General features: G+C 40.8%; 1 protein-coding gene across 1 annotated transcript in view; it reads left to right on the top strand.

The window, feature by feature from the left end:
- celsr3 (cadherin, EGF LAG seven-pass G-type receptor 3) overlaps positions 1 to 25,598 on the top strand; it is a gene marked incomplete at both ends in the record, with an annotated part of 119,486 nt that overhangs the window by 90,696 nt on the left and 3,192 nt on the right. Inside the window, 15 exons of the mRNA XM_080496409.1 lie at positions 1,295 to 1,504; positions 9,501 to 9,699; positions 12,127 to 12,321; positions 12,413 to 12,599; positions 13,205 to 13,372; positions 14,309 to 14,435; positions 15,415 to 15,621; positions 18,003 to 18,177; positions 19,220 to 19,332; positions 20,110 to 20,189; positions 20,741 to 20,867; positions 20,975 to 21,094; positions 22,483 to 22,580; positions 23,895 to 23,986; positions 24,102 to 24,275. Coding sequence (XP_080352535.1) covers positions 1,295 to 1,504; positions 9,501 to 9,699; positions 12,127 to 12,321; positions 12,413 to 12,599; positions 13,205 to 13,372; positions 14,309 to 14,435; positions 15,415 to 15,621; positions 18,003 to 18,177; positions 19,220 to 19,332; positions 20,110 to 20,189; positions 20,741 to 20,867; positions 20,975 to 21,094; positions 22,483 to 22,580; positions 23,895 to 23,986; positions 24,102 to 24,275 — 2,272 coding nt within the window. The remainder of the gene's footprint in view (positions 1 to 1,294; positions 1,505 to 9,500; positions 9,700 to 12,126; positions 12,322 to 12,412; positions 12,600 to 13,204; positions 13,373 to 14,308; positions 14,436 to 15,414; positions 15,622 to 18,002; positions 18,178 to 19,219; positions 19,333 to 20,109; positions 20,190 to 20,740; positions 20,868 to 20,974; positions 21,095 to 22,482; positions 22,581 to 23,894; positions 23,987 to 24,101; positions 24,276 to 25,598) is intronic.

Raw genomic sequence — 25,598 nt, 5'->3', positions numbered from 1 at the left:
TGAAGTGATCACCTTGGTTGCATCATCATTGAGGGAAATAGAAATCAGAGAACTGAACAAAGGTCAAGTGAAAGTCCTCATAACTTCCTGACAAAGCCACCTCAACATGTGTGTTTCCAGTTTAACACCATTTTTGTTGAATTTTCATCACAATCTTGGAATTGTAAATGTTCACACTCACCAAAGTGGGCTTAAAAGTATTGGGTTGCCAGGTCAGCTCGAAAACAATTTAATTGGTCTTGATTGGCTACAAACTTTACACTTGAGTTAATAAGTGTTCATTCTTGCACAAATCTTCAAAAAGGTATCATAAAGCCAATTGAATTTGAGCACTTGTCCCAAAAGTGTTGACCACACCTTTCCTTGTTTAGTTTGTGTCTTTTTGGTTCTTTTTTAAACTGTTATTTTGTTGTAAATTCAAAACTACAACATGAAGTTCAAGTTATTTTTTGTGATTTTTATCAATATATTGGGATATATTTTGGATAAAAACACTCCAAGCTCCAAGTGGAGAAAAGGTTCAGTCAGAGCCCAGCTAGAACAAATAGACTAAATGTTGTTAAGGATCCATAAATGCTCTAATTCTAGCAATATTGTCAGTTTAATACATGCAATGTGGATTTCATAATGTTTGGTACATTCAATCAGAGGTGAAAAAAATTAAGTGAACCGTTGTTTGTACAAGCTTTTATGTGCAAAGAGAAACCTTGGTAGATAGAAAAATATGTTCACGGTCTAATATTTTACCTCCTTCGCTACCATTGCTTGTTTTGATGCTGCGCCAGGATGGCTTTGATCATTTTTTTGCTCCATTGCTATTGGTTGTTGGCCGAGCAACAATGGTGATAAGCGCTGATAAACCCCTCTCTCTGTATTACAAGACACCACAGGTTTTAAGCCATGACAGTTGATCTTTTCACAGCTGCTCATCTTCTGTGTGGGACAGGCTGAAAACACTCATATAAACTCTGTACCTGGATATTTTGCACATTTCACAGTATTGCCAAGCACGGTTTTGCATTTTGGGGTTGTACAAGATGCACAGTGGTGGCAGAGGGATTCGAACCACTGAACTAACCTCTAGTCCATCACTTTCCCCGACTGAATGTTAATGAAACATTAAAGACATGCATGTTGATTTAAAGAACTGAATTTAGAGCAATACAGCGAGTTCATTTTTTTGGTGAATCAGTAGCTGTAATTCACACAAACCCCTGAATAAATTACATTGACAGTAGATGTTATTATTGTTGTGTTTATCACTTAACTGTCAGAGTGTTTACCCTGTGTTCAGCTGGATTCCTTGGAGCGTAACGAGACGGAGCTGAACACCATCATGGAGAAGAAGCTTGCCCACCAGCTCCGTGACATAACCGAGGCGACCACACGCCTCTATGGCAACGACCTGCAGATAGCTGAGCGGCTGCTGTCGCGCATTCTCTCATTTGAGACCCAACAGAGCGGCTTTGGACTCACGGCCACCCAGGATGCACACTTCAACGAGGTGAGGCGGGCTTATTCTGTCTTTCTCCTTGAGAGGAGCCATGAGTGTGGACAGATGGTGGAACAAATTGAGATACGTGTGCATGTACACTGAACAAAAATATAAACGCAACACTTTTGTGTTTGCTCCCAGAGCTGAACTCAGGATCTAAAACGTTTTCTATGTATGCAAAAGGCCTATTTCTCTCAAATATTTTTGATGGCTTTGTCTAAATCTGTATTAGTGAGCACTTGTCCTTTGCCGAAATAATCCATCCCACCTCAAAGGTGCGGCATATCAAGGTGCTGATTAGACCGCATTGGGGACTGGTTTTCTGACCAACCCTCCCCAGACCCCCCCTATAAAGCAAAACTGCACATTTAAGAGTGGCCTTTTATTGTGGCCACCCTAAGACACACCTGTGCAATAATAATGCGGTCTCATCAGCACCTTGATATGACACACCTTTGAGGTGGGATAGATTATCTCTGCAAATCAGCAGTGCTCACTACTACAGATTTAGACAAATCCGTCAACAGTATTTGAGAGAAATAATCCATTTGCATCCATAGAAAAAGTCTTGTATCTTCGAGTTCAGCTCTAGGAGCAAACACAAAAGTGTTGCGTTTATATTTTTGTTCGGCATATATTTGTAAGCTGATTTGATGCACTCTTGAATAATAGTGTGAACAAGAGGTCAGAAGTTGCCAGTTTGTGATTACTGTACATGCCAGGATGTGAGAGAGGTTATAAATGTAAAATCCAAAGCCTGATTTTGGTGAGAAGCAAATCTAAAGTGAATCTTTGTTGGAAGATCTCATCAGATAGACAGCAGTGAAAGCCAAAAATCACTTTGCACTTTTTTATTCAATGTGTGAAGAATCAAACATGATTCTGCAGCTGTGCCAGCTCATTTTATTGGCACACTTTATTGAGTTCAGCTCTTTAAGTTACACACACACAAACACACACATAACAAATAAGAGGATGCTGCAAAAAGTTTTATGTTTGAATTTTTTGTTTTTTTTACACAAATCCAAACCTTGAGTTTATTTTACTGCGTCTGCCAGCTGTAAATCTGCAGGGTTTGCCACAAGTACATAGGCTCATATTCAGAACTGTACATTTGACTGATTTATCATTCCGTCGGGGTTTACAGACCCCCTCAACTCAATATTACAACAAGATGTCTTTTCCCTGAGATGAGGAGTAATGTTGCTATGGTGATGTGGTGACAGTAACGCGTGAAATATTGCGATGTGTCATCTCCGTCCATTAACTGACGGGATCTCGTTTCACCTGGGGAGGCAGAGAGCTGACACTTTGACACAAAAGACGCAAACAGACATTTTTGTTTCAGTTTGCTGTCAATATTGAGTCAAATTTGGCTGACGAGATCCGAGCTGGCCATACATCACAACATAAGGGGGTGGGGGAATAAAGTCAAACCCCCTTCTGCTATTTCAATTTATGAGCTCATGTATCTGTAATTTACATTCTCCTTGCTGTTATAGCAACACTGATATGCATTTGACTTCCCATCTGCTCGTAATACTATATATTTACATTGAAATGTGAATTTTAATTGTAATTTTCTGTCAGATTGGACGTTTCCCTTCCTGTCAGTCATACGGTTACATGCTGTAGTTTGCAGTAATATAAATAGCGCTTGCTACATTTTTGTGTAATTGGAGCTCTGGAATGTGGTGTCTCAATCTGATGTTTGGGGTTCTAATGGTCAAGAATTGTACTCTCACACCAGCTGACATTTTTACTCTTTAATCTTTGCCTGATGAATGACTTCTGTTGCAGTTAAGCAGCCAGCGGTGATATATTCATATTAATTAGGGGCCACAGAGAGTTATAATCATAAAAAAAGCAATAGCTTTCTTTTCAGTATCTACAGCAACCAAAGGCACACGTGTTAATTATTAATGTTAACAGAGAAGATTTTAGCCAGCTGATGAGGAGCCACATCCCGCAGTTCTGAGTTATGACAGATAATCTCAGTTCAGGCAAAGAAATGTTAAGTGAGCCCGTTAAGGCGTTTAATGTCCCTAATGCATACTCATAGTTTTACCTCAATTTAGCACACTTAACACATGTAACAACCAAGAGCATAATAACTTTCTGATAAAAACAGTAAAAAAAAATAAAGAATGTACTACCATGATTGAGTGAGAGTGTTGCAGCGTCATAAGCAAACAGCAAGAAACCTGCAAAAAGATGGCTTTCGTTTCCTAGATATGCAGCCAATTTTGCCTTTTATTACATTATTAGCTGCAATTATCACAGTTTAAAAGGATTCTTAGGTCAAACATAAGGGCTGTGGGAGAAACCAGCCTGTAAGAATATAAGCTATTATGCCATGGCTTTTACTTCCTTGAAAAAGACTAACATTCTATATTTGTTGCTGGATATTACATTAGTGGATATTATTACATTATTGGTTGTGATAACATTTAAAAACATCCTCATCGTGACATAAAGTGAGGTCAGTGGGTCACGTTAGTGCTGTATATTTTACATGTAATTGGGTAAATGCCGCACATATAAGAGAACCGTTTAATTTAATCAGATGAAATTGTTGCATCCTGCTCGATAAATATATAGGTTGGCTCAAATTCAAGGGGAGTTTTTCTCCATCTGCTTTTCCTCTTGGGTGGGTTTTTGTGTATTTTAACACATTAGTTTCGTTACTGTGTTTTTGGATATCCTTGTTGATAAAATTAGACTTTGTCTCTGGTCCTTTGTGGCTCCCCCATGCCACCGGACCCCTGTGTCCCCCTCCTGTGATCTCCACCTCTGTGCAGATCCTCCACAGAGGGATTTCATTGTAGATCAGGTATCGCAGTTGGAGCCGCACACCAAACATGACACATATGATCAATACATGTATTTTCTGACAATGACAGTTGCTATGGCAACCCGGCAGCAGCATTACAATGTCCTCCGGTGATTGAAATGAAATGTCCTTCCTGCCTGACATTTCATTCAAATCAGTGGCTCAAACATTCGCTTCTCTTGTTTCTCGTGTCATAAAGCTGATACATGTCGCCGTGGTCGTCCACTAATGACTTTCACTCTCATCTTGGACTTTCTGGAACAAAAGTCTCGACTCGGCTGACATGTAACCTCCACCTCCATCGTGCCCTCCCACATCACGTCATTTACAGTTAATGAGGTGGCTCATGTTTGCCCTGCCATCACTGAAGTGTAGCTGCAGACAGCCTCGTATCTTTCCCCCGGTGGAAAATATGTCATATATACGATGTTGCCGGACACCTCACTCTAAAGAGCAGCCATTAGGTGGGACCAGCAGGTGTGGCAGCGGCGATTGTATGACGGTGGCGGGGCTGAAGCCCCGCGGCTGCAGGGGTAAAACAAAGGAAGGCAGCAAGTGAAGTTGACCTCTATAATGTAGCAGTGGATGAAAGAAAATGCTTCATGTTCAAGCTGTGATTAAAATCAATTTGAACACTGCTGCTGTGCAACATGTGACAGATAGAACCCCGTGTGGTTCAATACACGATGGCAAGTGTTCCAGTTGTTTTAGATTAAAAATGACAACATTAAACCTTTATTTAATCCACAGTGAATGAAAGCATCAGATATTTATCCAACAAATGTTTCTAGTGACTAAATATATGGATTACACACGTTTATTTTCACACAGCGTAAGCAAAAAGTATGTAAAATCTTAAGGTTTTTGTGTAATAATTGGCCAAAAATGGCTTGTGGCGGCCAAGCATTAATAGCGACATCGCTTTTTGATCCTTCGATGTCGGCTCTTCCTATCATTGTGAAGCAGAATTCACCAAGCGTTGGATTGTTCACCCACTAATAGGGAACGTGAGCCGGGATTAGACCGTCGTGAGACAGGTTAGTTTTACCCTACTGATGATGTGTTGTTGCAATAGTAATCCTGCTCAGTACGTCGAATTGCACAAACATTGTTGATCTGGAGTTTTAAATATAAGGCGTGTGAGCAAAAAATATCCAGCCCGCGAGAGGCTCCAATCTGACCCACTAAACCACCAAGCAAACTGTACAAATTCCAAACAGAACAGGTTTTTAAAAACATTTTCTTAAGAGTAGCGGACCCTAAACAACCCTCAGACCGGAGCTGAGATATCTGTGATTTTACATTTCACTGTATTTTGCACCACAAAAACTTAAAAGTTTAGGTTCAAGAGATATTTTGTCACTATTTTACCTTGCTATCCCACTCAACATGAAACTAGGCTGTGTGGGGCCACTGGACTAAAATGTGTTTGACACCTCTGATGTAAATTGTCCATGTTGGATCATCAGCTTTAGTCCTGCTGTGATGTTTTTTGTTGTTGTTGTTTGGTTTTGTTTTGTTTTTTACCTTTAATGCACTCGTTTCCTCTGGAGTGTTCTGCTTTTTACACTATCCCTGTCCAATGTTTGCTTAAGGTAGACTCAATCAAAGAGATGTTGGAATTTTCCAGTGATTTTCTTTTCAAATTCTTTTGCTCTTTTTTTGCTTTTTATTCCTGCTTTGCACATGTCAACCCAAGTAACAGTAGTCACAGTACCACATGTCTAACTGAGTGGTAAATATCTAAATCCATTGAATTGTAAACTCTTTGAGCTTGGTACAGCTCAACACGTCTTGACACGTCTTCAGAGATGTTTGGTTAAGGATTTTTTAAGGTTAGAGCAGCTTTTCACCTCAAAATGACAGTTTTTTTTCAGTCATTACTCTTTCAGTTTCCTTTCTTTTACCGACCACCACTGTGAATGTTTATTTCCAATCTAAATTGCTATTATAATTGTTGGTTTGGTGTCAGGTTGAGCACTTTGTGTTTTTCTATGAGTGTGATGGAGATACAATTAATACAAAAACAAAAAGACATACACATACTTTTTCTTGTCACTGTGTTTTTGGTGTCCCGTTTCTGTCCCATTGGTGTGTGTGAATGTGAGCGTGAATGGGTGAGTGAGCTGATATGTAAAGCGCTTTGGGACTGCACTCAGTGTGGTTAGAAGGCGCTATATAAATCCAGACCATTTACCATTTACCATTTTTTCTTCTAGATAGTTCACATAAAAACGGAACCTGGCCTTCCCTTTAACTTAATTGCTGTCATCTGCCTTTAAGTATTTATGCCCTTCTCTTTTTATGTGTCTGTTGTTTCTTATTCTTAATACAAATCAAAAGAGTACCTAGCTTTGTCTGAACAAGACCAGATGAGTCAATGTAGACAAAATGAGCCAGGCATTTTCAGAAGCACAGTGTGTACATGTACATTGTAGTGTTTTGACTTCTGTATTGATGAGGACATTTCTGTATAAATACACCACTTTCAGCTACAGTGGCCATTAATTGGATCAACATATGAGATATTTATTGTTTATATTGGATCAGCAAAGAGTAGGAAAAAAACCTAAGATTATCAACATGAATCAACATCTAACTATGCTTCATATAAATATAGAAATGCGCATTGTCTCTTGGATAATATTGTCTGCTTAGTTTCCGAGCTCCACTTTTCTCTTTGACATTTTCCATCTCTAAACTTTGCACCTCTCTTCCTCCGTCTTGCTCCTCTGCAGCTGCTCTTTGACTCTCTCTGTCATCCTATAGTAGTTTCTTCTCTATAATCCTTCTTCTTGAGTCGCTCTCCCTCAACAATTCCCCGCATTCTTTCTATACTGTGCCATATGTTTGTCTGAAGAATGTGTTATAGATGTTTTTTTTTCTCTACTCTCCTGAGCATTACACGTAACCGCCGCGCTTTATCGGATCTGACTGCAAAGAATCCTTTTGAGCTCCTTTCCTCCTTTTCTCACCGACATCACTCTTTGTTCAGACCGTTTTGACAAAGCGTGCATTCCAGATGACAGATCCATCTTGACTCACAACTTCTCCATGAAGAGAGATGATATGGAAGCACTGACAGTGGGAGAAGTCGCTCTAATGGGAGTCGAGACCTGTCCAGGTCACAATTGACCTTCCTTATATTATTATGGTCCTGATCACAGTCGAATATTAAGATGCTTCATAATGAGACCTCCTCTTCCTTCCCTGTGTGTAAATCAGTCACATAATTAAGATGAGCTTTTTTCAGGCCTGACCCGGAGTGGCGTGACTAAGCAAGTGTGAAAAAGATACATCCTCAGTCCGTGACTTCCTGCATGCATTTCAAATTAAAAACCCTCCTTTCTAATTAAGACTCCTCCAGCAATGTATTTACAGTCCAGCCACGTACCGGGTCATGACTTTATTTTATATCTGCCTCTATTAGCACGGTGTTTCAATTTTTTGCGACAGAGAAAACTAACTTATGGACTTTAATAAACTGAAAAATGTGGATGAAACCAAGTTTTCTTCAGCAGTGATGAAAACAAACAAAAGTGGCATATGAGCAGAGTGTTTTATGCATGAGGCATTCAGGTGCACTGAGTGTAGATAATCTGCATTTTGGAGGCATTCAGCGCCCAGATCACAGCCAGTGAAAAACTATTAAGTTGATGGCAAAAATTATAATTTGTTTGGTGGCTTAAGTATCAATTTAAGTCAACAATTCAACACAACCTAACAGAAGGAAGTTTTTTCTCTTATCCACCCATTTTCCATAACGCTTCTACACCTGCAGTCCATCACAGGGTAAACACAGAGAGACAGACATACATTTACACCTATAGGCCAAACATGTTTTTGAATCAGAATTATCCTCACCATGAAGTGAAAGCACTCAGCGATATGCCACCACACAGCCGTTTTTCACATTTTCCTCGAATTAAAGAGCTGAAACTTCATACATACGCATCATGATTTCTCACACTTTTTGATGACCTAAAATTGAGTAAATGTAGCTAGACAAAGTAAAGCAGAAAAGCATATAGAAATACCTGCCATGAAGTTGTGAATATAGCCCTGTTAAAACGATAATGTTTCAATTGACAACGACATCGTTTTTGTTTCAGAAATATTTATGTCTACGCGGCACTGGCTGAAACACTGAAGCTGATGTAGTTGGCATGCCGGGCCACAAGTTGGTGCTGCTTTTTTATGTGTGTATTGAAACTACACACGCATGCATGCAGAGAACAACACACTTGAAACATTAACAATGGCGAGGACACAGATATTCATAAGGACAGACAAAGAAGTTGAAGCATTTTGAGAAAGCTATTTTCAAACAGTTGCGTTTTTAGTGGCTCTCAGCACCATTGTCATGTAAACAGACACCCTATTCTGAGTTTGCGGATATTTTTACCCTTAAAGATAGCAAAAGACTATTCAAGACTTGGCAAAACAAACTTTAATTCCTCCTGTGGAGAAACTCTTTTTGACATTTTCTGAAATATCTTTTGTTCATTTTGACGTCTTCGTATATGTCTTTTTACCGTGAGGTTAAACTAAAAATAAAAATTGTTTGGTTGGCTGGGTGCAGTTTCTTATCCAGGCTGTGTTAGTGTTGTACACAATCAATGTATTTGGTTCCAGAAACTGTCCTATTAGTTCAATGGCAACATGATTCAGGAGATTTATACAGGTAGATAGATTCAGTATGGAGCTCAGAAACATAATGTTTAGAAACAAGAATGTGAAAGTGGAGATAATTTTAAACATGCTATTTATCACCAGCTCTCTGCACCATTCGCCTGGTATTCCAGGTGTGACACAGTTATTATTCAGGTGACCTATATGCAACCATAACAGCGCTATAATCCCAAACCATGAGATAAAAGACTATTTGGCTGAAAACTTTGAAAATAATTTTTCCAGGTCAGAAAGCTTTGACTGAGTTTTTCATGATTGTCAGTCTAATCTTTTTTTCTAATGTTGACAATTCTTTTTTTCCCACTGTTTCAAATACATTACAGCCTGATTTCAGTGATCATGAAGTTCTACAGTTCAACATTTCTTTGCATTCAATGAGCTTTTGTTGGTCTTAATGCGTGGGGGTAAAAAAAAAGAAAAGAGAGAGGCCAATTCAATAATGTGATGCTCTCCTAACCTTTCCATTTCTGTTGCTTTCAGAACATCCTGAGAGGCTGCAGCGTGCTTTTGGGTCCCAGTGCCTCTGGGCTTTGGCGGGTTCTCTCCCAGAGCCAGAACCACATCCCGGGTGGTGGTCCGGCCGAGCTGACTGAGCTGCTCGATCAGTACACCCAGAGTCTTGCTCAAAACATGAAACTTACCTACCTCAACCCCGTAGCATTGGTTTCCCCAAACATCGGTGAGTTTAGAATTACTCGAGTGATTAGAAGTTCTTCTTTACAGGTGATTTTCTGCACATTTTTTCCCCCACACATTACAGTAAGTCACTACTGTGAAATCATCCACAATGATTCATTGTAAATCAGGAAATGAACAGTACTAATGCAAAGGATGATGGCTCTGCCAGAGAGCTGGCAGCGGCACAGACTGATGGATTTCACACTCCCACACATACATGGCAACTAATGCTCTTAGCACATGCACACGAAACCTGAAGCAGAGGATCCCTCGCCAGCACACGGCATTTAGATTTACAAATGTCTCTCACACACACACACGCACACACACACACACACACACACACACACACACACACACACACACACACACACTGATAGGTTGAGCTTAACATTACCAAACACCTCGGCTCATTAAAGTGGGTCACATATAGTAACTCATACACTTCATTTCTTCATGCCTTTTGTGCATTTTCAGTTATGGTCACAAGCATTATGTAATGAAGTTTCTCTCATCCTCCCTCTTGTTTTTTTTTTTTATTGCCCTTTTTCACTCATTTGTATCATTTAGCATTATTTTCTTTAATGCTGCTATATAATCTGTACTGCACACAGTGAGAGGAGGTGTTAAAATAGCAACAGCAGCACCTTGGGTAGGGATGAAGCTATTGACAGTGAATTTCACGCTTGAGCTAATGCTCTTAGCGATACACACACACACACACACACACACACACACAGTCAAACACCCTCAAATCACAAAAGGCAGCAAAGCCACTAAACGCTCTTTGCTTGCTTTCAGTAACTTAATTTGATAAAAGAGATCATTTCAGATCTGAAGCAGGTTAATTATTGGTAATATTCAACCTTTCTTTAATTTAGACTTCCTTTGTGGAAAGCCCTCCACGTAATCTGAGTGACGGTTTGCTGTTTTATTTTGTTGACATATTAGTAATAGTCCATATTCAACAACCAGTAAGATGAAATGTTGTGTCAAGTATCCAACAACCACCATCCAAGACCTGAGAGAGCCGATCGAATGATGGCAGATTGAATGACTTGAGATTGAACACCGAAGCGTTGCGCTGATTCCCACACAGCAGAAAATTCACAGCAGTAGTTAAAAGAGAACACATAAAAAATATGACACACAGAAAATTGTCATACTCATACACACACGCACACACGCACGCACGCACGCACACACACAGACAGTTGATACCCTCAGCCAATAAGATTGCTTGAATAACATCTAAAAAGATATGAATGGCTTTGACACATCCCCATCTGTTCTCCTTTAGTATGTTTCTCCATCTGGAATGTGTTGTTGGTTTTGGTCATTAAAGCACTTTATTAGCATTATTTGTTGTCAATAAAACCTTCGTTTTTCTTTGTCTCAATGTTGACAGCCACACTTTGCTCTGCACTGAGTGTTGGTTCATTTCTGTCTGTTGTATTATGTCTTCATTCATTATTGAATGAAGTCCTTCCACTTTGTGTGTGATATCGATTTTCCGTAATCTCTTCATAATAAAACATAAATCCACAGAGATTAAACTATCAACACAGGAATTTCAGGAAGGCTTCTCTTTGAATCATCAACATGAGCATTTATTTTTATATTGTGCTTAGACATTGAGCTCAATGTTGAAATCACAAACATATGAGCTGTTGAGTGATATTTTCAGAAGTTTATGCAGTAAAATGTTAGGGGCTTACCATCAGCAGATCATTAAAACTATCACTTTGAGCTCAATCTACATGCTGTTTTCAAAAGAAAGCCCATGTAGTGAAACGTGTCTTTAATAATGCTTGTCAGGTAAAGTATAATCACAGCTTGCTTGTAGAATGAAACACTTTTTACCTGTATTTAAAGGGCACCATGTGAACTGTAAGTAATGTCTCTGTGGCACATTAGGTGGCAGTGTTGAGTCACTTTAGCACCAAATTGTATTGTTTTCATGGTTTTGTTTTTTCTCAAAGCTCAATACACCACCTTGTGGAGAAAACTTTTACTACAAGACTCAATGGTCTCGGGAAATTGTAAAACTTGAGATTATTTGCATAACCCCAGTTCTCAAATTGGTGAAAAGTATTGTTAGTGCTTTGCACCAAATAACAGCATTGACAGTAATACAGCTGAGAAGAAAATGCAAGATAACTGAGTTGTTTGCTCCAAGTCGGAGTTGAGTTACGCTAAGTTTTGAGTAAAGAAAAAAGGGGTTTGGTAGCAGTTATGCCAACCGATTATGTCAGCAGAATGTCTCACCCCCAATCATGGCTGGCTTAATGAGCTCTGGTAGATACATCAGCAGCACCTTCTAAGTTATATTTCAGCTATCATCCAGACTGTTTTTATTTGCGGAGGTAACACTGACTCACATCAAAGTACAGACTTTACATTGCACGTGTTTGTTTCTTTCTTCTAGTTATGAACCTGGACCGAGTTGAGAACCACACCCACGTGCGGCGGCGTTTCCCACGTTACCACACCTCTCTGTTTCGTGGTCAGGCGTTGTGGGATCCTTACACCCACGTGATCCTGCCCCCAGCTGCCCTGGTGCCCCAGCGGCAGCAGCTGAACAGCTGGAAGGAGAAGGAGAAGGAGCGGGCAGAGAAAGAAGGTAAGAACACATTCACAAATATACTAAAGGAGTTTATTGTATTCGGGGCTGAAACAATGAGCACATACTCACCCTATCATCTCACCTCCAGCCTCGGCCCCTCGGGATGCGGCCTCGGCCCCAGTCAGCATCTCAGCCAATCAGACGGGAGAATACACTGCAGCCAGACGCACCGTGTCCCTGCCCGAGCCGTCCATCACCATCGTCATCATGCTGATCTATCGAAGTCTGGGTGCTGCCCTCCCTCCCAAGTACCACACAGACCGACGGGGAGTGAGGTTGGCATCAGACACACTGAGAACAAAAACACTCTCCGGGAAAACATGAAGGCTGCAAACATGCATGTCTTCTGAAAAAAATGTCCTGAACTGATTTCTTCCGGGCTTTTTTTTTTTTTTGTCAAATAATCCTTAAAAGATGCAGTTATTTAAAATCACAGCAGATAAAATGACAGAACAGAACATTTCACACTTTTCCAAATGATTAAAATAAAACATTGATGATTTAAACCGTCACGGTGCAATGGAATATCTGCTTCAGGACTCTGAACAACCATCTGCTCTCATTTTCCTTTCTGGTTTCCTATTTTTATCTTTTCCTTTTACCTACATCTTACCTTTTTCTTGCCTTCCCTCTGCTGTCTCTCACGTCTCCTCTGGGCTTAATTATCTGTTAACAGACTGCCCAGTCTTCAGCTGGTGTCTATAAACAAGCCATTTAATGCTCATCTTGTGTACAGAATTAATTTCTTACTTTCTATTAACGATATTTACAATGTTTTTACCTTCTTTTTTCCCAATCCTAACTAGGACATCAAACGGTACTTCTTGTCTGATCTGGGGAATATACGCTGACTTCTGTGCTCCCTCTCCTCCCCCCCCAGGCTTCCCCGACACCCGGTAATGAACTCCCCGGTGGTCACCGTGTCTGTCTACAACAACCAGACATTTGTGGGGGGACATTTGGATCAGCCCATCCTGCTGGAGTTCAAACTGCTGGAGACTGCCAATCGCAGCAAGCCTCTGTGTGTCCAGTGGAACCACAGCAATCAGTGAGTAGACGCATGTTTCACAGCCTGACACAGACACACTGTGTGGATGTGGTTCATGAACTCACTGGTTTGCTGGATTCATGATCAATCGATAAAGTTAATAAAAAAAAAAAAAACGCTTTGAATTTATTTATTTATTTATTTTTTACACAAATGTGTTTTATTAAATGTCTTCATCTCACAATCATTTGACTTGGTTTTCTCAATCCTTTAATGGACAACGTTTGAATATTTCTTCTATCCATTGCTTTATAAAGCACTTCAATACATCTACAAGAAGCCAAAGTGCTATAGACATAGTAAATAACACTATAAGACCTTAAAAGACAAATCAAATGTATTTAATGGAAAATTTATTGCAGAAAATCCACTATCTACCAGCGTTTCGCGATCATACGCCAGTGAGAATGTGACATTGTGAGCAGCAAGTGATGAAAGTATTGACAGTGACAGACACAACATGGCCCCTTCACCCCGAGATGGTTCTCTGCTACTGCGTCTATCCCCAAAGCTCTCTCACAGCCTTCCTGGGAGACCCACTTCACTAAACCCAATGCCCCTGAACATTTCAGCATCAGAATCTGATGTTTATTTAATGACTGTAGGCTTTGGTTATGTCTATTGCTCAACCTGAAATATTTTTCTACTTTCTCACTTTCTGGCTTCTGATGTAAAGAAGCTCCCTGTATTGCAAGTTTTCTGCAGACCTGCTGGACCAACAAGATTTAATTAGTGAGCTTGTGCACCGAAAAAAGAAGAAGAAGGAACCGACACCTGCCATCTTTTTTAACAGCAAAATTCTTTTCAAATCAGAGCAGAGCTACATCTTACTCAGAAATATCACACATGGTGTCCTGCCACTAATAATTAGAAAAGCAGAAGTCAGTATCATTAGTTTTAACGTGTCTCTCTCTCTCTCTCTCTCTCTCTCTCTAGGTATGAGATAGGAGGCTGCTGGACAGTCCGGGACTGCATGGTGGTCTACAGGAACACCTCCCATGTGCGCTGTCAGTGCCAGAGACTGGGCACCTTCGGCGTTTTGATGGACAGCTCACACAGAGAGGTGAGTGATCAATCACTCAACTGATCCAATTCAATCGGCGGTTTAATGTGGATTTAATCATCTCCCCTTTCACTTGTGATGAGGTGTATAATGGATTTTCCATCAGGGGACACCATGCATACCTGTCCCCTGTCAGTGTTTCACTCGTCCTCTCGTCTTATCTCCTCCGAACATCTTGGCCTGTAATTGGTGGATCTGGTTGTGGGGAAGAAACAAAAAAATCCTCCAGAAAGAAATCCTGGACTGACATGCACTAGGCTGAAGGATTCCTTGTTACAGCTGTAGGAGATTTTCACGGCTCAATGCAAACCCTGAGCCGAGCTCTGCAGCATACTAAGTCGTGATGTTTCGGCTCTTGAAACCTGTGAGAGTCACGTCTCACAGGCAAATTTCACATCCCTCCAAAACTTAAACGTGGTTAAAATGAAATCATTCACGCCTTCATTAAATGTTTACTCATTATCCGTACATGTTCCCAATTAGTCCGGAGGGGATTCTTTCATGTTTGCTGCCAGGAGATGTTACACGAATAAGCAGCGATGAATCAATTTCATGCTCTTGATACTTTCCACTGGCAGATCAGTCTGCTCTGTGAGTTCACATCAATCCTCTTTTTTTATGCTTTGAAAAACTCCTGAGATTTGTCTATAATAAAAACATAGCCTTTCATGACTTGCAGGAATTGATGTGTTTTTCTATGTAAAAAAAAAAAAAAAAAATGCAGGCTGGTGATGCTTTGTTTGCATTTTGCTTTGGAAACATGTTGACGTCTATATCAAACCATCAGTTCTCAATGAAAGCAAACGGCAACCGAGACTGAACTGAAAACATCTCACTGTGATCAAATGATTCCATGTTTACTTTGTGAATCTATTTTCTCTCTGAACGTCTTTCCTCTTCATTTCCTTTGGATGATATCAATCAAGTAAGGCCTCCTCTCTCTATCTTCTCTCTTCTTCTATCTTCCCTGGATGAGTAGCAGCTGGAGGGCGATCTGGAGACGTTGGCCCTGGTCACGTACTCCTCTCTGTGCCTCTCCATGCTGGCGCTCGTCCTCACCGTGCTGGTGCTTTCCTGCCTGCGCGGCCTCAAGTCCAACACCAGGAGCATCCATTCAAACACGGCGGCGGCCATGTTTCTGTCCGAGCTGGTGTTTCTGCTTGGAGTCAATCACACCGAACAGCAGGTAGGAACCAGCGGGAGATTGGAGTTGGTGAAGGCATGCCGTCTTTATTCCCGCCTCATTTAGCAGACTGTGAGGTGTACTCATGTGGCAGAGTACCTAAATAGATTTTTAAACTAACTGTACTTCACTGAAGTATTTATACTACTGACTACATTTTACCTTGACTCCTTATATTTCAATACAACAACTGCAGCGTATATAATCCTTATATTCGTGTTTATTTTAAACTTTTATAAAAACAGGATAGCGTTATCCAACCTGAAGCTGCAAAGGTTTATGAATATAAGACTGACCAGATTGAATGCTAAAACTGCTTAATATAAAAGGTTTCAAGGAAATGTATGGTGTTTTGGAGAAATCCAGCCACTTCATTCACATTTTTTTATTATTTAGTTTCATAGTCAATACTATTATACAACTTAAAACATGATCTATTTCACTCAAAAACCAATGTTCACGAAGTCTAAAAAAGCACCTTTAACATGTGTCCACTTTATTCCTCTGTCCTTTAACGTATCTCATTCTGACCCTGCTTCACCTTCTCTGCTCTCTCAGCTCTGTCTGTATTTCTTCCTGATCTGATGACCGCTGTGTCTCCGTTTGGTTGCATCATACTGTACATGTGTGCTCGACTGTGTTTAAAGAGGAGCGAGTGTTTGGGGGAGATTTCTGCAAATATGTGCTCACTCAGCATGAAATCCAATTAATTAAGCAGTATCCCCCCACGCAGCTGACTGTACGGCTCTTACAGTGCAACCGGTTACTTCGAGCTGAACAGTATGTTCTCTAATTCATGTACATCATGCTTGGAGGAGCATGTTAGTGCTCGCAGCAGTAGTGTGCGGCAGTTTAGTGTGTATTTTGGTGTGTGTGTGTGGGAATGTGTGTGTTTAGATGTATTGTTGCATTATGGCCTAGGTTTTGGCTTTGTATTCAATATGCACATAGCCTGTTTTGACTTTAAAATCTGCCCGTCTTCACTTAGATATGTAAAGTACTACATTATAGGGTGTATTTTTTGTAGTTTATGAATGTCAGAGCAGTCTGTGATCTACAGCTGTAATGGCTTACTAATGCAACAATAAACTAGATTTATCGGAGTGGCAATGTTTAATTCAGTACATATCAATTTTATTGTGTTTATGTCAGCTCATAAGTTACAAATGAAAAAAAAAAATCCAGATTCAATCAATTTTCCTCTTTTTTTGATATTCATCAGCAGCTTTGAAAATTGACCTTCCCAACCTTCTGAACCACTTATCAAACATGTGAAAGTCTGTACATGCTCTTTCAATTTTTCTGAATGTGCAATTCTGTGCCACTTCTGTTTGAATGGCACCGGCCTCATCCGGTCAAACAAACCAGTAGAACTGAAGGCGTCAGAGTTCAGATGAAGTACTTCAGACATTCTCAAGCGCTGCCTGAGGGTAATTTCTCAGAAGCCTAAATGCTTGTGCTTTGCATTATTCATTGGGTAAGTTTGGCCTTGGTGCCAAAGCCAACAGCAGCACTTAACTGGGAAATCAAATCTCAAATTTGTCTCCTGCTTCCACAATCACTGATTTATTTTGGACGATATGTGGCAGGCAGAGTGAATAATATAGATTATCTCTTTATCATAGCACTTGGATATTTGAGGCAGAAACAGGCCATTTTTTAAGTATTAAAAAACGGGAAAAAATAAGAAATTAACTGAGACAAAGTCCTGTTTGTGTTGGCTAAATGACAAAACCCACACTTTCGTGGATATTTCAGACGATAAAGAGACAAATTAAACATCCAAAATATGTGTTTTGAATGTATTCCAAATAGCAACTCACAGTTTGTTTTCCCTACAGGCCAGTGAATTGATTACATTACAAGATTGTGAATAAACAAAGGAATCAACTGCCCCCTTTAATTGTGACTGCATAACTTTACCCGAAAGCTTTCAGATTTGTACGCACTATTGAAGGTTTGCTGTGACACCGGCTTTACCTGCCAGACCATGTTTTACTACGCAAACCCGCCTGCACAGATGGTGCTCAGTGTTGCACCCATAATCGCCGTGAAAATGCATTCTTGGGCTGTTACGATTCCAATTCCGCACTTTTACGGCATTCATTTATATTCATATTGGTAATTTTTGCTTTTCTGAGGGAGACGTCTTGTAACACTGCTATAAAGTCATGAAATCATCAGCTGCTGTAACCTGAGTAGTCTTTGCTAATAAAGACCTGTTGGTCGCCTGCCTAGATGTCTGATCCTAACTGTATTATATTTATTATCCTCACTGCGTTCTTTTTTAAATTCGTTAAGTTTTCACAACCTATTATCCTTCCTTGTTTAAATTTTGTTATCCAATACTCTGCACCTCAACAACTGTTTTTCTCACTTTGCAGTTCCTGTGTACTGTCGTTGCCATCCTGCTGCATTACTTTTTCATGTCCACCTTCGCGTGGATGTTCGTGGAGGGCCTCCATATCTATCGGATGCAGACGGAGCAGCGCAACATCAACTACGGTGCCATGAGGTTCTACTACGCCATTGGCTGGGGCGTGCCTGCAATTATCACAGGTGAGGCACTTGGCGGGAGTTAAAACGATTTCTGTGCCATCAGTTGGTCATGTGCTGAGACACACACAGTCAAGACATTGCTTCTGCTGCACTTTTAAATCATAAAAGTAACACACACACTCTCGCCATGAATCTGGCGGGGGAGATAAGGCATTCGATTGACACTCGCATTAAACTGGTTTCAGTGGCATTTTAATATAGAGATATTTGGCCAGAGATACACATGCAAGCAATTTCTGCCTCGACACTGTAGTGTAAGCAAATAATATCTGCCTGCTTTCTTCCCTCTCCATTCTCTCTCTACACACACACACACACACACACGCACACACACACACACACATGCACGCACACGCACATCATCACCTGTCTCTCCACAGGTTCAGAAATGTGTTTATCTGTCTGTCTTTCTTCACTCCAGCTTTTCCTTCCTCTCTCCAGTCTTTGCGATTCAATTTAAAAACTTCTGAAAATCCAAAGCTGTCAAAACCTTGACAGTGTTGTCCAAACAAGTATACACTGGCAAGAAAAACATCACGCTTTTCACAAGGCGGTATCTCCCTGAAACAGCATCCAGGTGTGCCAAAAAAACCCAAGTCATGTGTTTGGCACGTCAGTCGCATCTTTTAGTTTCCTATAGTCAGCGTTTATATATCTTAAAATAAACAAGACACTATTTACTTTCATTTTGGAATCGTTTTTGGAGATTTTGCCTTGTCTGGTGGTGAAGTCACTTCAATGATGTGTCATGGGATAAGAACACCAGAGTGGTGTACATCCCTCCCAGCAAATACAAACACCACACCATGCTTGCAATAAAAAAAAAAAAAGAAAACATCTTATTGAATGAAATCAAAAATATTCAAATACTGTTCATACTTTTTATCATATCTGGCAACAGATCCTTCCTATTATAACACTGACATAATTGCATGCAGCCATGAGCTGGTCTCTCTGTGGCTGCTGTCTCTGTCTGAATGACACCAGAGGACATCAGAGTCGATGGTGCTGTCTGATCTGGCCGTCTGTCTCTTTGCTGCAGGCCTGGCAGTCGGCCTGGACCCTGAAGGATACGGGAACCCAGACTTCTGCTGGATCTCCATCTATGACAAACTCATCTGGAGCTTCGCCGGCCCCATCGCCATCGTTATCCTGGTAGCTGTCTTCCTGTCTCTTTCATATACTATCAGTTATTCTGCATGCGTACTTGAGTAAAGTCCAGCACAAACAGTGATGTAACAGAAACAGGTGGTGAGTGTTTTGGCAGATGGAGGAAATTATGTCTTAGAAAAGAAAAAAACAACAAAAAAAACATTGATGCTTTTCACTTGAGAAATACTCTAATCCAGCCATGCAAATAATAATAACTCTTCCACTTCTTCGGCTCGGTCTCAACGCATGGTAAAGTTTTCACAGGAAGATCTGTACAGATTTACTGTCATTGTCTTTGAAATGAGCAGAATGGCTCCATTGTAAGTGACAGTTCTCAACGTGGTTTTCTTAAAGACGACCCACTCAAACTCACCTCCAACATAATTTTAATTGCTCCCGACATCACGATAACACCTTTGACTCCTCACTTAAGCATCAGAGAAGCTGTGCAGTGAATCAATAATGACACTGCTCTGCAGTCCTGCTCGTGCATTCACTCTCTAACCTTTGCACGTAGCTCATGCTTCCGCCGTGATTTTATTTATTCCACGCTATAGCCTGTGATTTTCATGTACCAACCTAAACAGAATTAGCCCTGAGAGACTTGGACAGCTTAGGCTTTAATGCATTTATCTCTTACCTCGTCGATGACTATTTTATCCATATTGATTTAGCGTCATCTGTTTATCCTCATCTTGGATGTTGCCATCGGCAGCATCGGAGAAGCTGAAATGCATTAAAATGTTGCCTTACTGACTGTATCGATCTCCTACCATCCAGATGAATGGAGGGATTTTCATGATTGTAGCCAAGATGTCCTGTAACCCGTCTCAGAAGGAGACCAAGAAACTCCCTGTCATGTAAGTGTCTCTCACCTTCACCGTTCAGTCTTTTATTCAAAGGCTGGTGGCTTGTGTGCTTGTCCGCATAAATATCCATCACTTTGTTCTCTCTTGTGTCTTTCATTTACTTTTTATGTGATGATGGTTATAGTTCAAGCTAAGCATGTTTTGTAGCAGTCTGTTTGCAGCAAATGCATGGCAACGCTTTCTTGAATTTTCAACATGTATGCGTCCCGTATCCTACCTACAAAGTTCTACAGAAGTCCATTATAGTTCACAGTGTTTATTCAGCCTTTGATTGTGTATTGTGAATAACTGGCTCCAAAACAATGTGGTACTGCAAAGCCACAACTCTTTTAACACAATAATGGGTAGTACTTTTATTAAATTAATTGATGTCTAATTCCACATATCATCATTTTCCTGTATCCACTGTACCTGTGATGTATTAGCGTGGCTATTCTTTTTGCAGTAATTTTCAGACACATGTTTTTGAATACTTGTGACTATTTTGGTCGATGAGAATTCAATAACTTGCAGTAACACTGATGCTCTGTCTCTTTCTACAGTGCTACTATCCGTAATGCCTTCCTGCTCTTGCTGCTGGCCACCTCCACTTGGTTATGTGGCCTGATGGCTGTGAATAACAGCATCCTAGCTTTCTACTACATATTTGATGTCCTCTGCCTAGTGCAGGTATGCATAACAGGAAATGTTCAGAATTGATTCAACAATCTAAAATTTTAAAGGGACATGTTTGCTTGCTTCACGCAGTTTGTCGCATTCTGTGTCGTTTTTCCCAGGGTCTGTCCGTGATGCTCGTCTTCACCGTGTTCAACTCGGAGGTGCAGGAGGCCTGGAGTGTTGCCTGTTTGGGAAAGAAAAGTCCAGGAGAAGACCCACCAAGACCCCCACAGAACACTGTAAGTCCTATATAGACACACAACCACTTTCGGTTGTAGGTATACAGCTTCAGATAACCCTGAAGAAATTGAACAGACTATATTTTCACTGAGTTTTAGTCCTGCTGTACACTTTTGTGGATGTCGATGCTTATTTTCTACATTTCTAGACAGCACAACCCCCCCCCCCCCTCCCTCCCACACGCCCTCCATTTCTCCTTCCCTCTATCCATCTATCAATCTCTCCTGCACTCCCTCACTCCTCTCCTTCTGCCTTCGGGGCTTGTTGCTGACCCACATAAAACAATTTACCAACCAAGGGAGCCCTGCGTGCTCTCCAGTCCACTTTCACAGAAGCACTGTGTGTGTGTGTGTGTGTGTGTGTGTGTGTGTGTGTGTGTGTGTGTGTGTGTGTGTGTGTGTGTGTGTGTGTGTGTGTGTGTGTGTGTGTGTGTGTGTGTGTGTGTGTGTGTGTGTGTGTGTGTGTGTGTGTGTGTAGTACTTCACATCTCTCTCCTCTGGGTAGTGTGTGTGTATTTATTAGTTCACAGCTCACTGCACACATGTCCACTGTTTTGGCCACTCGTCTTCTTCAAAAAAGTATTTTCCGTGTGTGTGTGTGTGTGTGTGTGTGTGTGTGTGGAGGGGGGGGTTGCTTTAAATCTTCTCTCACTCCATATCCAGATGCATGAGGTGTTTTTATGTTTTGAGGTTAGTCTCTGTAATACTTCACGTGAGAATCAGTCCAACCTTTTAACCACCGTCAGCTCTTCCTGTCCATCTCTGAGTTATTTGGAGCAACACAGCAGACTATTATTAGACATACGCTGTACACTGCTGTTTTTTGTTTAACCCATGATGGACTATACAGTATGCATAGATAACTGCCTCCTCTCCTGTCTGACTCATGCTGTATGATGTGTTATTTATGACTACAGTGAGCAGTAAACTATAAAGACCAGTAGTCAAGTCTCATTTACAGGCTCTGGCTTCTGCTCCAGTTGTCTGATTTTTCATCCCTGGTCAGTGTCCTCAGACTATAAAAGCTCTCATGAGCCTCTGGAAGCGACATCCACGGAGCGCTGTAGCTTTGAATGCCAACGCGGTTTGCTATGTCTTTGGTTAAATGACATCATTATGGATTTTTCTGCTGTGGAGGAAAGTCATTTTGCTCTCTTGATCTTTTTCTGTCTTTTTTGCAGCAGCAACAGTCATTGTCATAGTCATGTTAAAGTTTTACCAATAGTTTCTTTATAAAACTATAAAATATGTGACACATGCTGGGATTTTGACTTACCTTGACTCAAGATGTAACATTGTTTCAAAAAGAGTTGTTTTAAAGACATTCCTCCCTCCTCACTATTAATCATTATGTATTTTTTAAAACCTTGTCTGTCATGTGTCCACAGGCTCAGAATCCCTATCACAACGCATCCCTGCTGGAGCAGAGCGGGCTGCACCGCATCACACTGGGTACCTCCACCATCTCATCCGTCAGCTCTGCCAGGTATAGAAGACGCACGCACGCACGCACACACGCACGTACACACACGCACACACAAGCCAAACCTTTTATCGCCAAACTAGAAAACAGTTTGGATGGAAATCTTACACACCATCTGGTTGGGGTAATTATAAGAGCACATGATTCCTCTGTGGTCTTAAAAGCAATTTTTTTTTTTAACACCAACAATTTATAAATGATTAAATAAGAGTGATCCCAAAAGATTATTGAAAAAAGAGAAACTCTCCTTTCCAATCCCAGTCCATCAGGTTTTGTCCATTCTGTGGCTCAGTGGTTCGGGATGAAATTGCCTCGGGCAGGAAATTCCTTCACGGATAAAACCCCTGTTGTGTACTTTGTGGGTCAGTGGGATAAGGATGGAAGGAACAATGCACAGTAGTTTATGTAGAGCAACGCTAATGTACTCTGAGATGGGCTGCGGATGCCTTTATGGCTCAGTGATCATCCGTGTTCATAGAGTGCATGATGCTCTACTTTTAATCTGTGTTTGCTTGTGTGTCTTTATGGTGTGTTTTGTATTTATGTGCTTGGATCAGTAACCACTGCATTAGGTGCACTTTGATCCAGATGTGCATCCATATTGTTGTGATATGATCACAAATTAGTCCATCTCAAAAAATACAAACGTCAATAAAAAAAAATAAAAAAAAGATTGTTTTTGTCAATTATTTCTTTTTTTCAAAAATAAAGCATTTTATAGCCTGGTTCAAAAAATAAACAAAAAATATGCAATCTATGTGTAATAAATCCAACATATATAAAAATGTCATTGTTTTAATTAAATAATGCAGAAATGGTACATTTAATTTCTTTTTGGACACATCTATAGTTGCTGCATATTTGTCAGCTGCACATCAATGACATGACTTTCCTGCCACACCATGTGGAGCATGTGGGTGTACCAGAACATGATCACATGACTGTTGAGCTCATTTTCCTGTTCAAGAAACCAGTTTGAGGGGATTTTAACATCACACCATATGCTGTTAGAAGTTGCTGTCATGTCATGGGATGAGTGTGGAGCTGTCATAAAGGGATACACATGGTCAGCTGAAGTGACACCAAGGGAGCGAAACACTGCCAAGAAAGTTCTCAAACAAACCTACCACTCGAAACATTTAAAGAGATAAAGATATTTTCTGTTACGTCCTGTGTAAAAAAGATTACATGATCTGCTGTGATGACCATAGACGGGTGCAGCTGACGACTATAGTTATATCGTTTCATCGATGAGTCGTTGAACAATGTTCCTAACGTTGTGGCTGTTCAGTGAAAAGTTTGCTCCTCTCTTTGCAGAGAAAACCTTTTGGCTCGTCAGACTTTAGATCAAAATATTGTCCACACTGGAGCAACAGATCTGGATGTAGCCATGTTCCACAGAGATGGAGGTAACAAGCTGTTGTTTTATACATTCTTCATATTTCTTTTTTCCTTACAACTCTTTCTTGAAGGAGTTCATCAGCACATTATTCCTGTTTCAAGTTCTCTCTGGTCTCCTGTCAGGTGAGGACTCGGACTCGGACTCGGACCTCTCTATGGAGGAGGAGCGCAGCCTCTCCATCCCGTCGTCTGAGAGTGAAGACAACGTGCGTCTCCGTGGGCGCATCCAGCGCCGGTTCAAACGCTCCAATCACAGCGAGCGTCTGCTCACCGAGCCCGCCAACAACGACACCAAAGGTACAGAAGAACTTCTTACATTTGTTGATTGCTAGAAAAGAATCACGAGCACAAAACCCTCCCTGTGCATTATTAAAGAATGAATCGTCATTAAAACCCTCCAGCACATGTTTAGGATGTTTAGTCATGTTAATTTCACATCAAGAAATCTTTCTAACCGCACTTGCAGCCTAATCCTCATCCTAGTATTGATCCCTATCTTCACTATGGACTTGCATTCAGTGTGTGTGTGTGTGTGTGTATGTGTGTGTGTGTGTGTGTGTGTGTGTGTGTGTGTGTGTGTGTGTATGTGTGTGTGTGTGTGTGTGTGTGTGTGTGTGTGTGTGTGTGTGTGTGTGTGTGTGTGTGTGTGTGTGTGTGTGTGTGTGTGTGTGTGTGTGTGTAATTCACACAAACCTAGAGTTAATGTCAGATCCTTCAGCCTTTAATTAATTCCTTGCTCCTTCTGATAAGCAGATGTTATGAATAATCTATAAGTTACGCTTTAAGATATGTGACGTAAATGCCATGCGAATGGAGTTTGTGTGAAAAGTTCCACTTTGAGAAAATACCAGTCTGTTACCGGTAATCCATGCACGTTATCAATTTTTTTCCTTAATAAGCTATTTGGATCCCATGAAGTCGAGGCAGAGTAAAACCAGCGTTGAGCTGTCAGCTCAACAGAAGAGGGCAGCATCCAGACGGGCAGTTCAGTTTGATCGATACACGAGCGCAGTGGAAAGTGAAATCTCAGGCAGGGCGGCAAGATTCAGCGAAAGGTCAAACACTAAAGGCTTCCTGCTCGCTGTGACAATGCATTAAACCCCTCATCACTATAGCAGGGCTACAGGACTGAGCTGTGCTCGGTATAACCCAACACGACTTTAGAGGCTGGTTGGAAAACACACAAAAGAGAAATTAATTGTTTTCTATAACCTTTTGCCACTTTGTTTTTAAAAGCTTCTAGCAGATTGTATCAGTTAGAAAAAGAAGCTGTTGTAAAAGGAAGCATTAATCGGTGGTTTCTTGCATTCTATCCCAGCTACCAGGCCTTTATTGATGTGCGGTTGTCCAAATCCCCAATAGTACTCACACACTTCACTTCAATAGATGTACAGAATCTTGTGTAAACACTGAGCTGTGTATTTAGATTCTTAATGGAAGTCAGAGCAGCAGGAGAAAAAAATGTTCTCCTCTTCTGTTGGATCATTCATCTCGTCATATACAAAATTAAAGCACAATCCTCAAAATCAGAATTTCTCATACACACTGAGTGTTTAGCTCCTCCTGGAGAACTTGTACTGATCTCTGAGGTTGATCTCACAGATAATACAAACCATCAAA

The sequence above is a fragment of the Blennius ocellaris genome (assembly GCF_963422515.1).
Source record: "Blennius ocellaris genome assembly, chromosome: 5".
Lineage (NCBI taxonomy): Eukaryota > Metazoa > Chordata > Actinopteri > Blenniiformes > Blenniidae > Blennius > Blennius ocellaris.
Note: the sequence above shows the minus strand (reverse complement) of the source record. Positions and strands in the feature narration are given on the sequence as shown.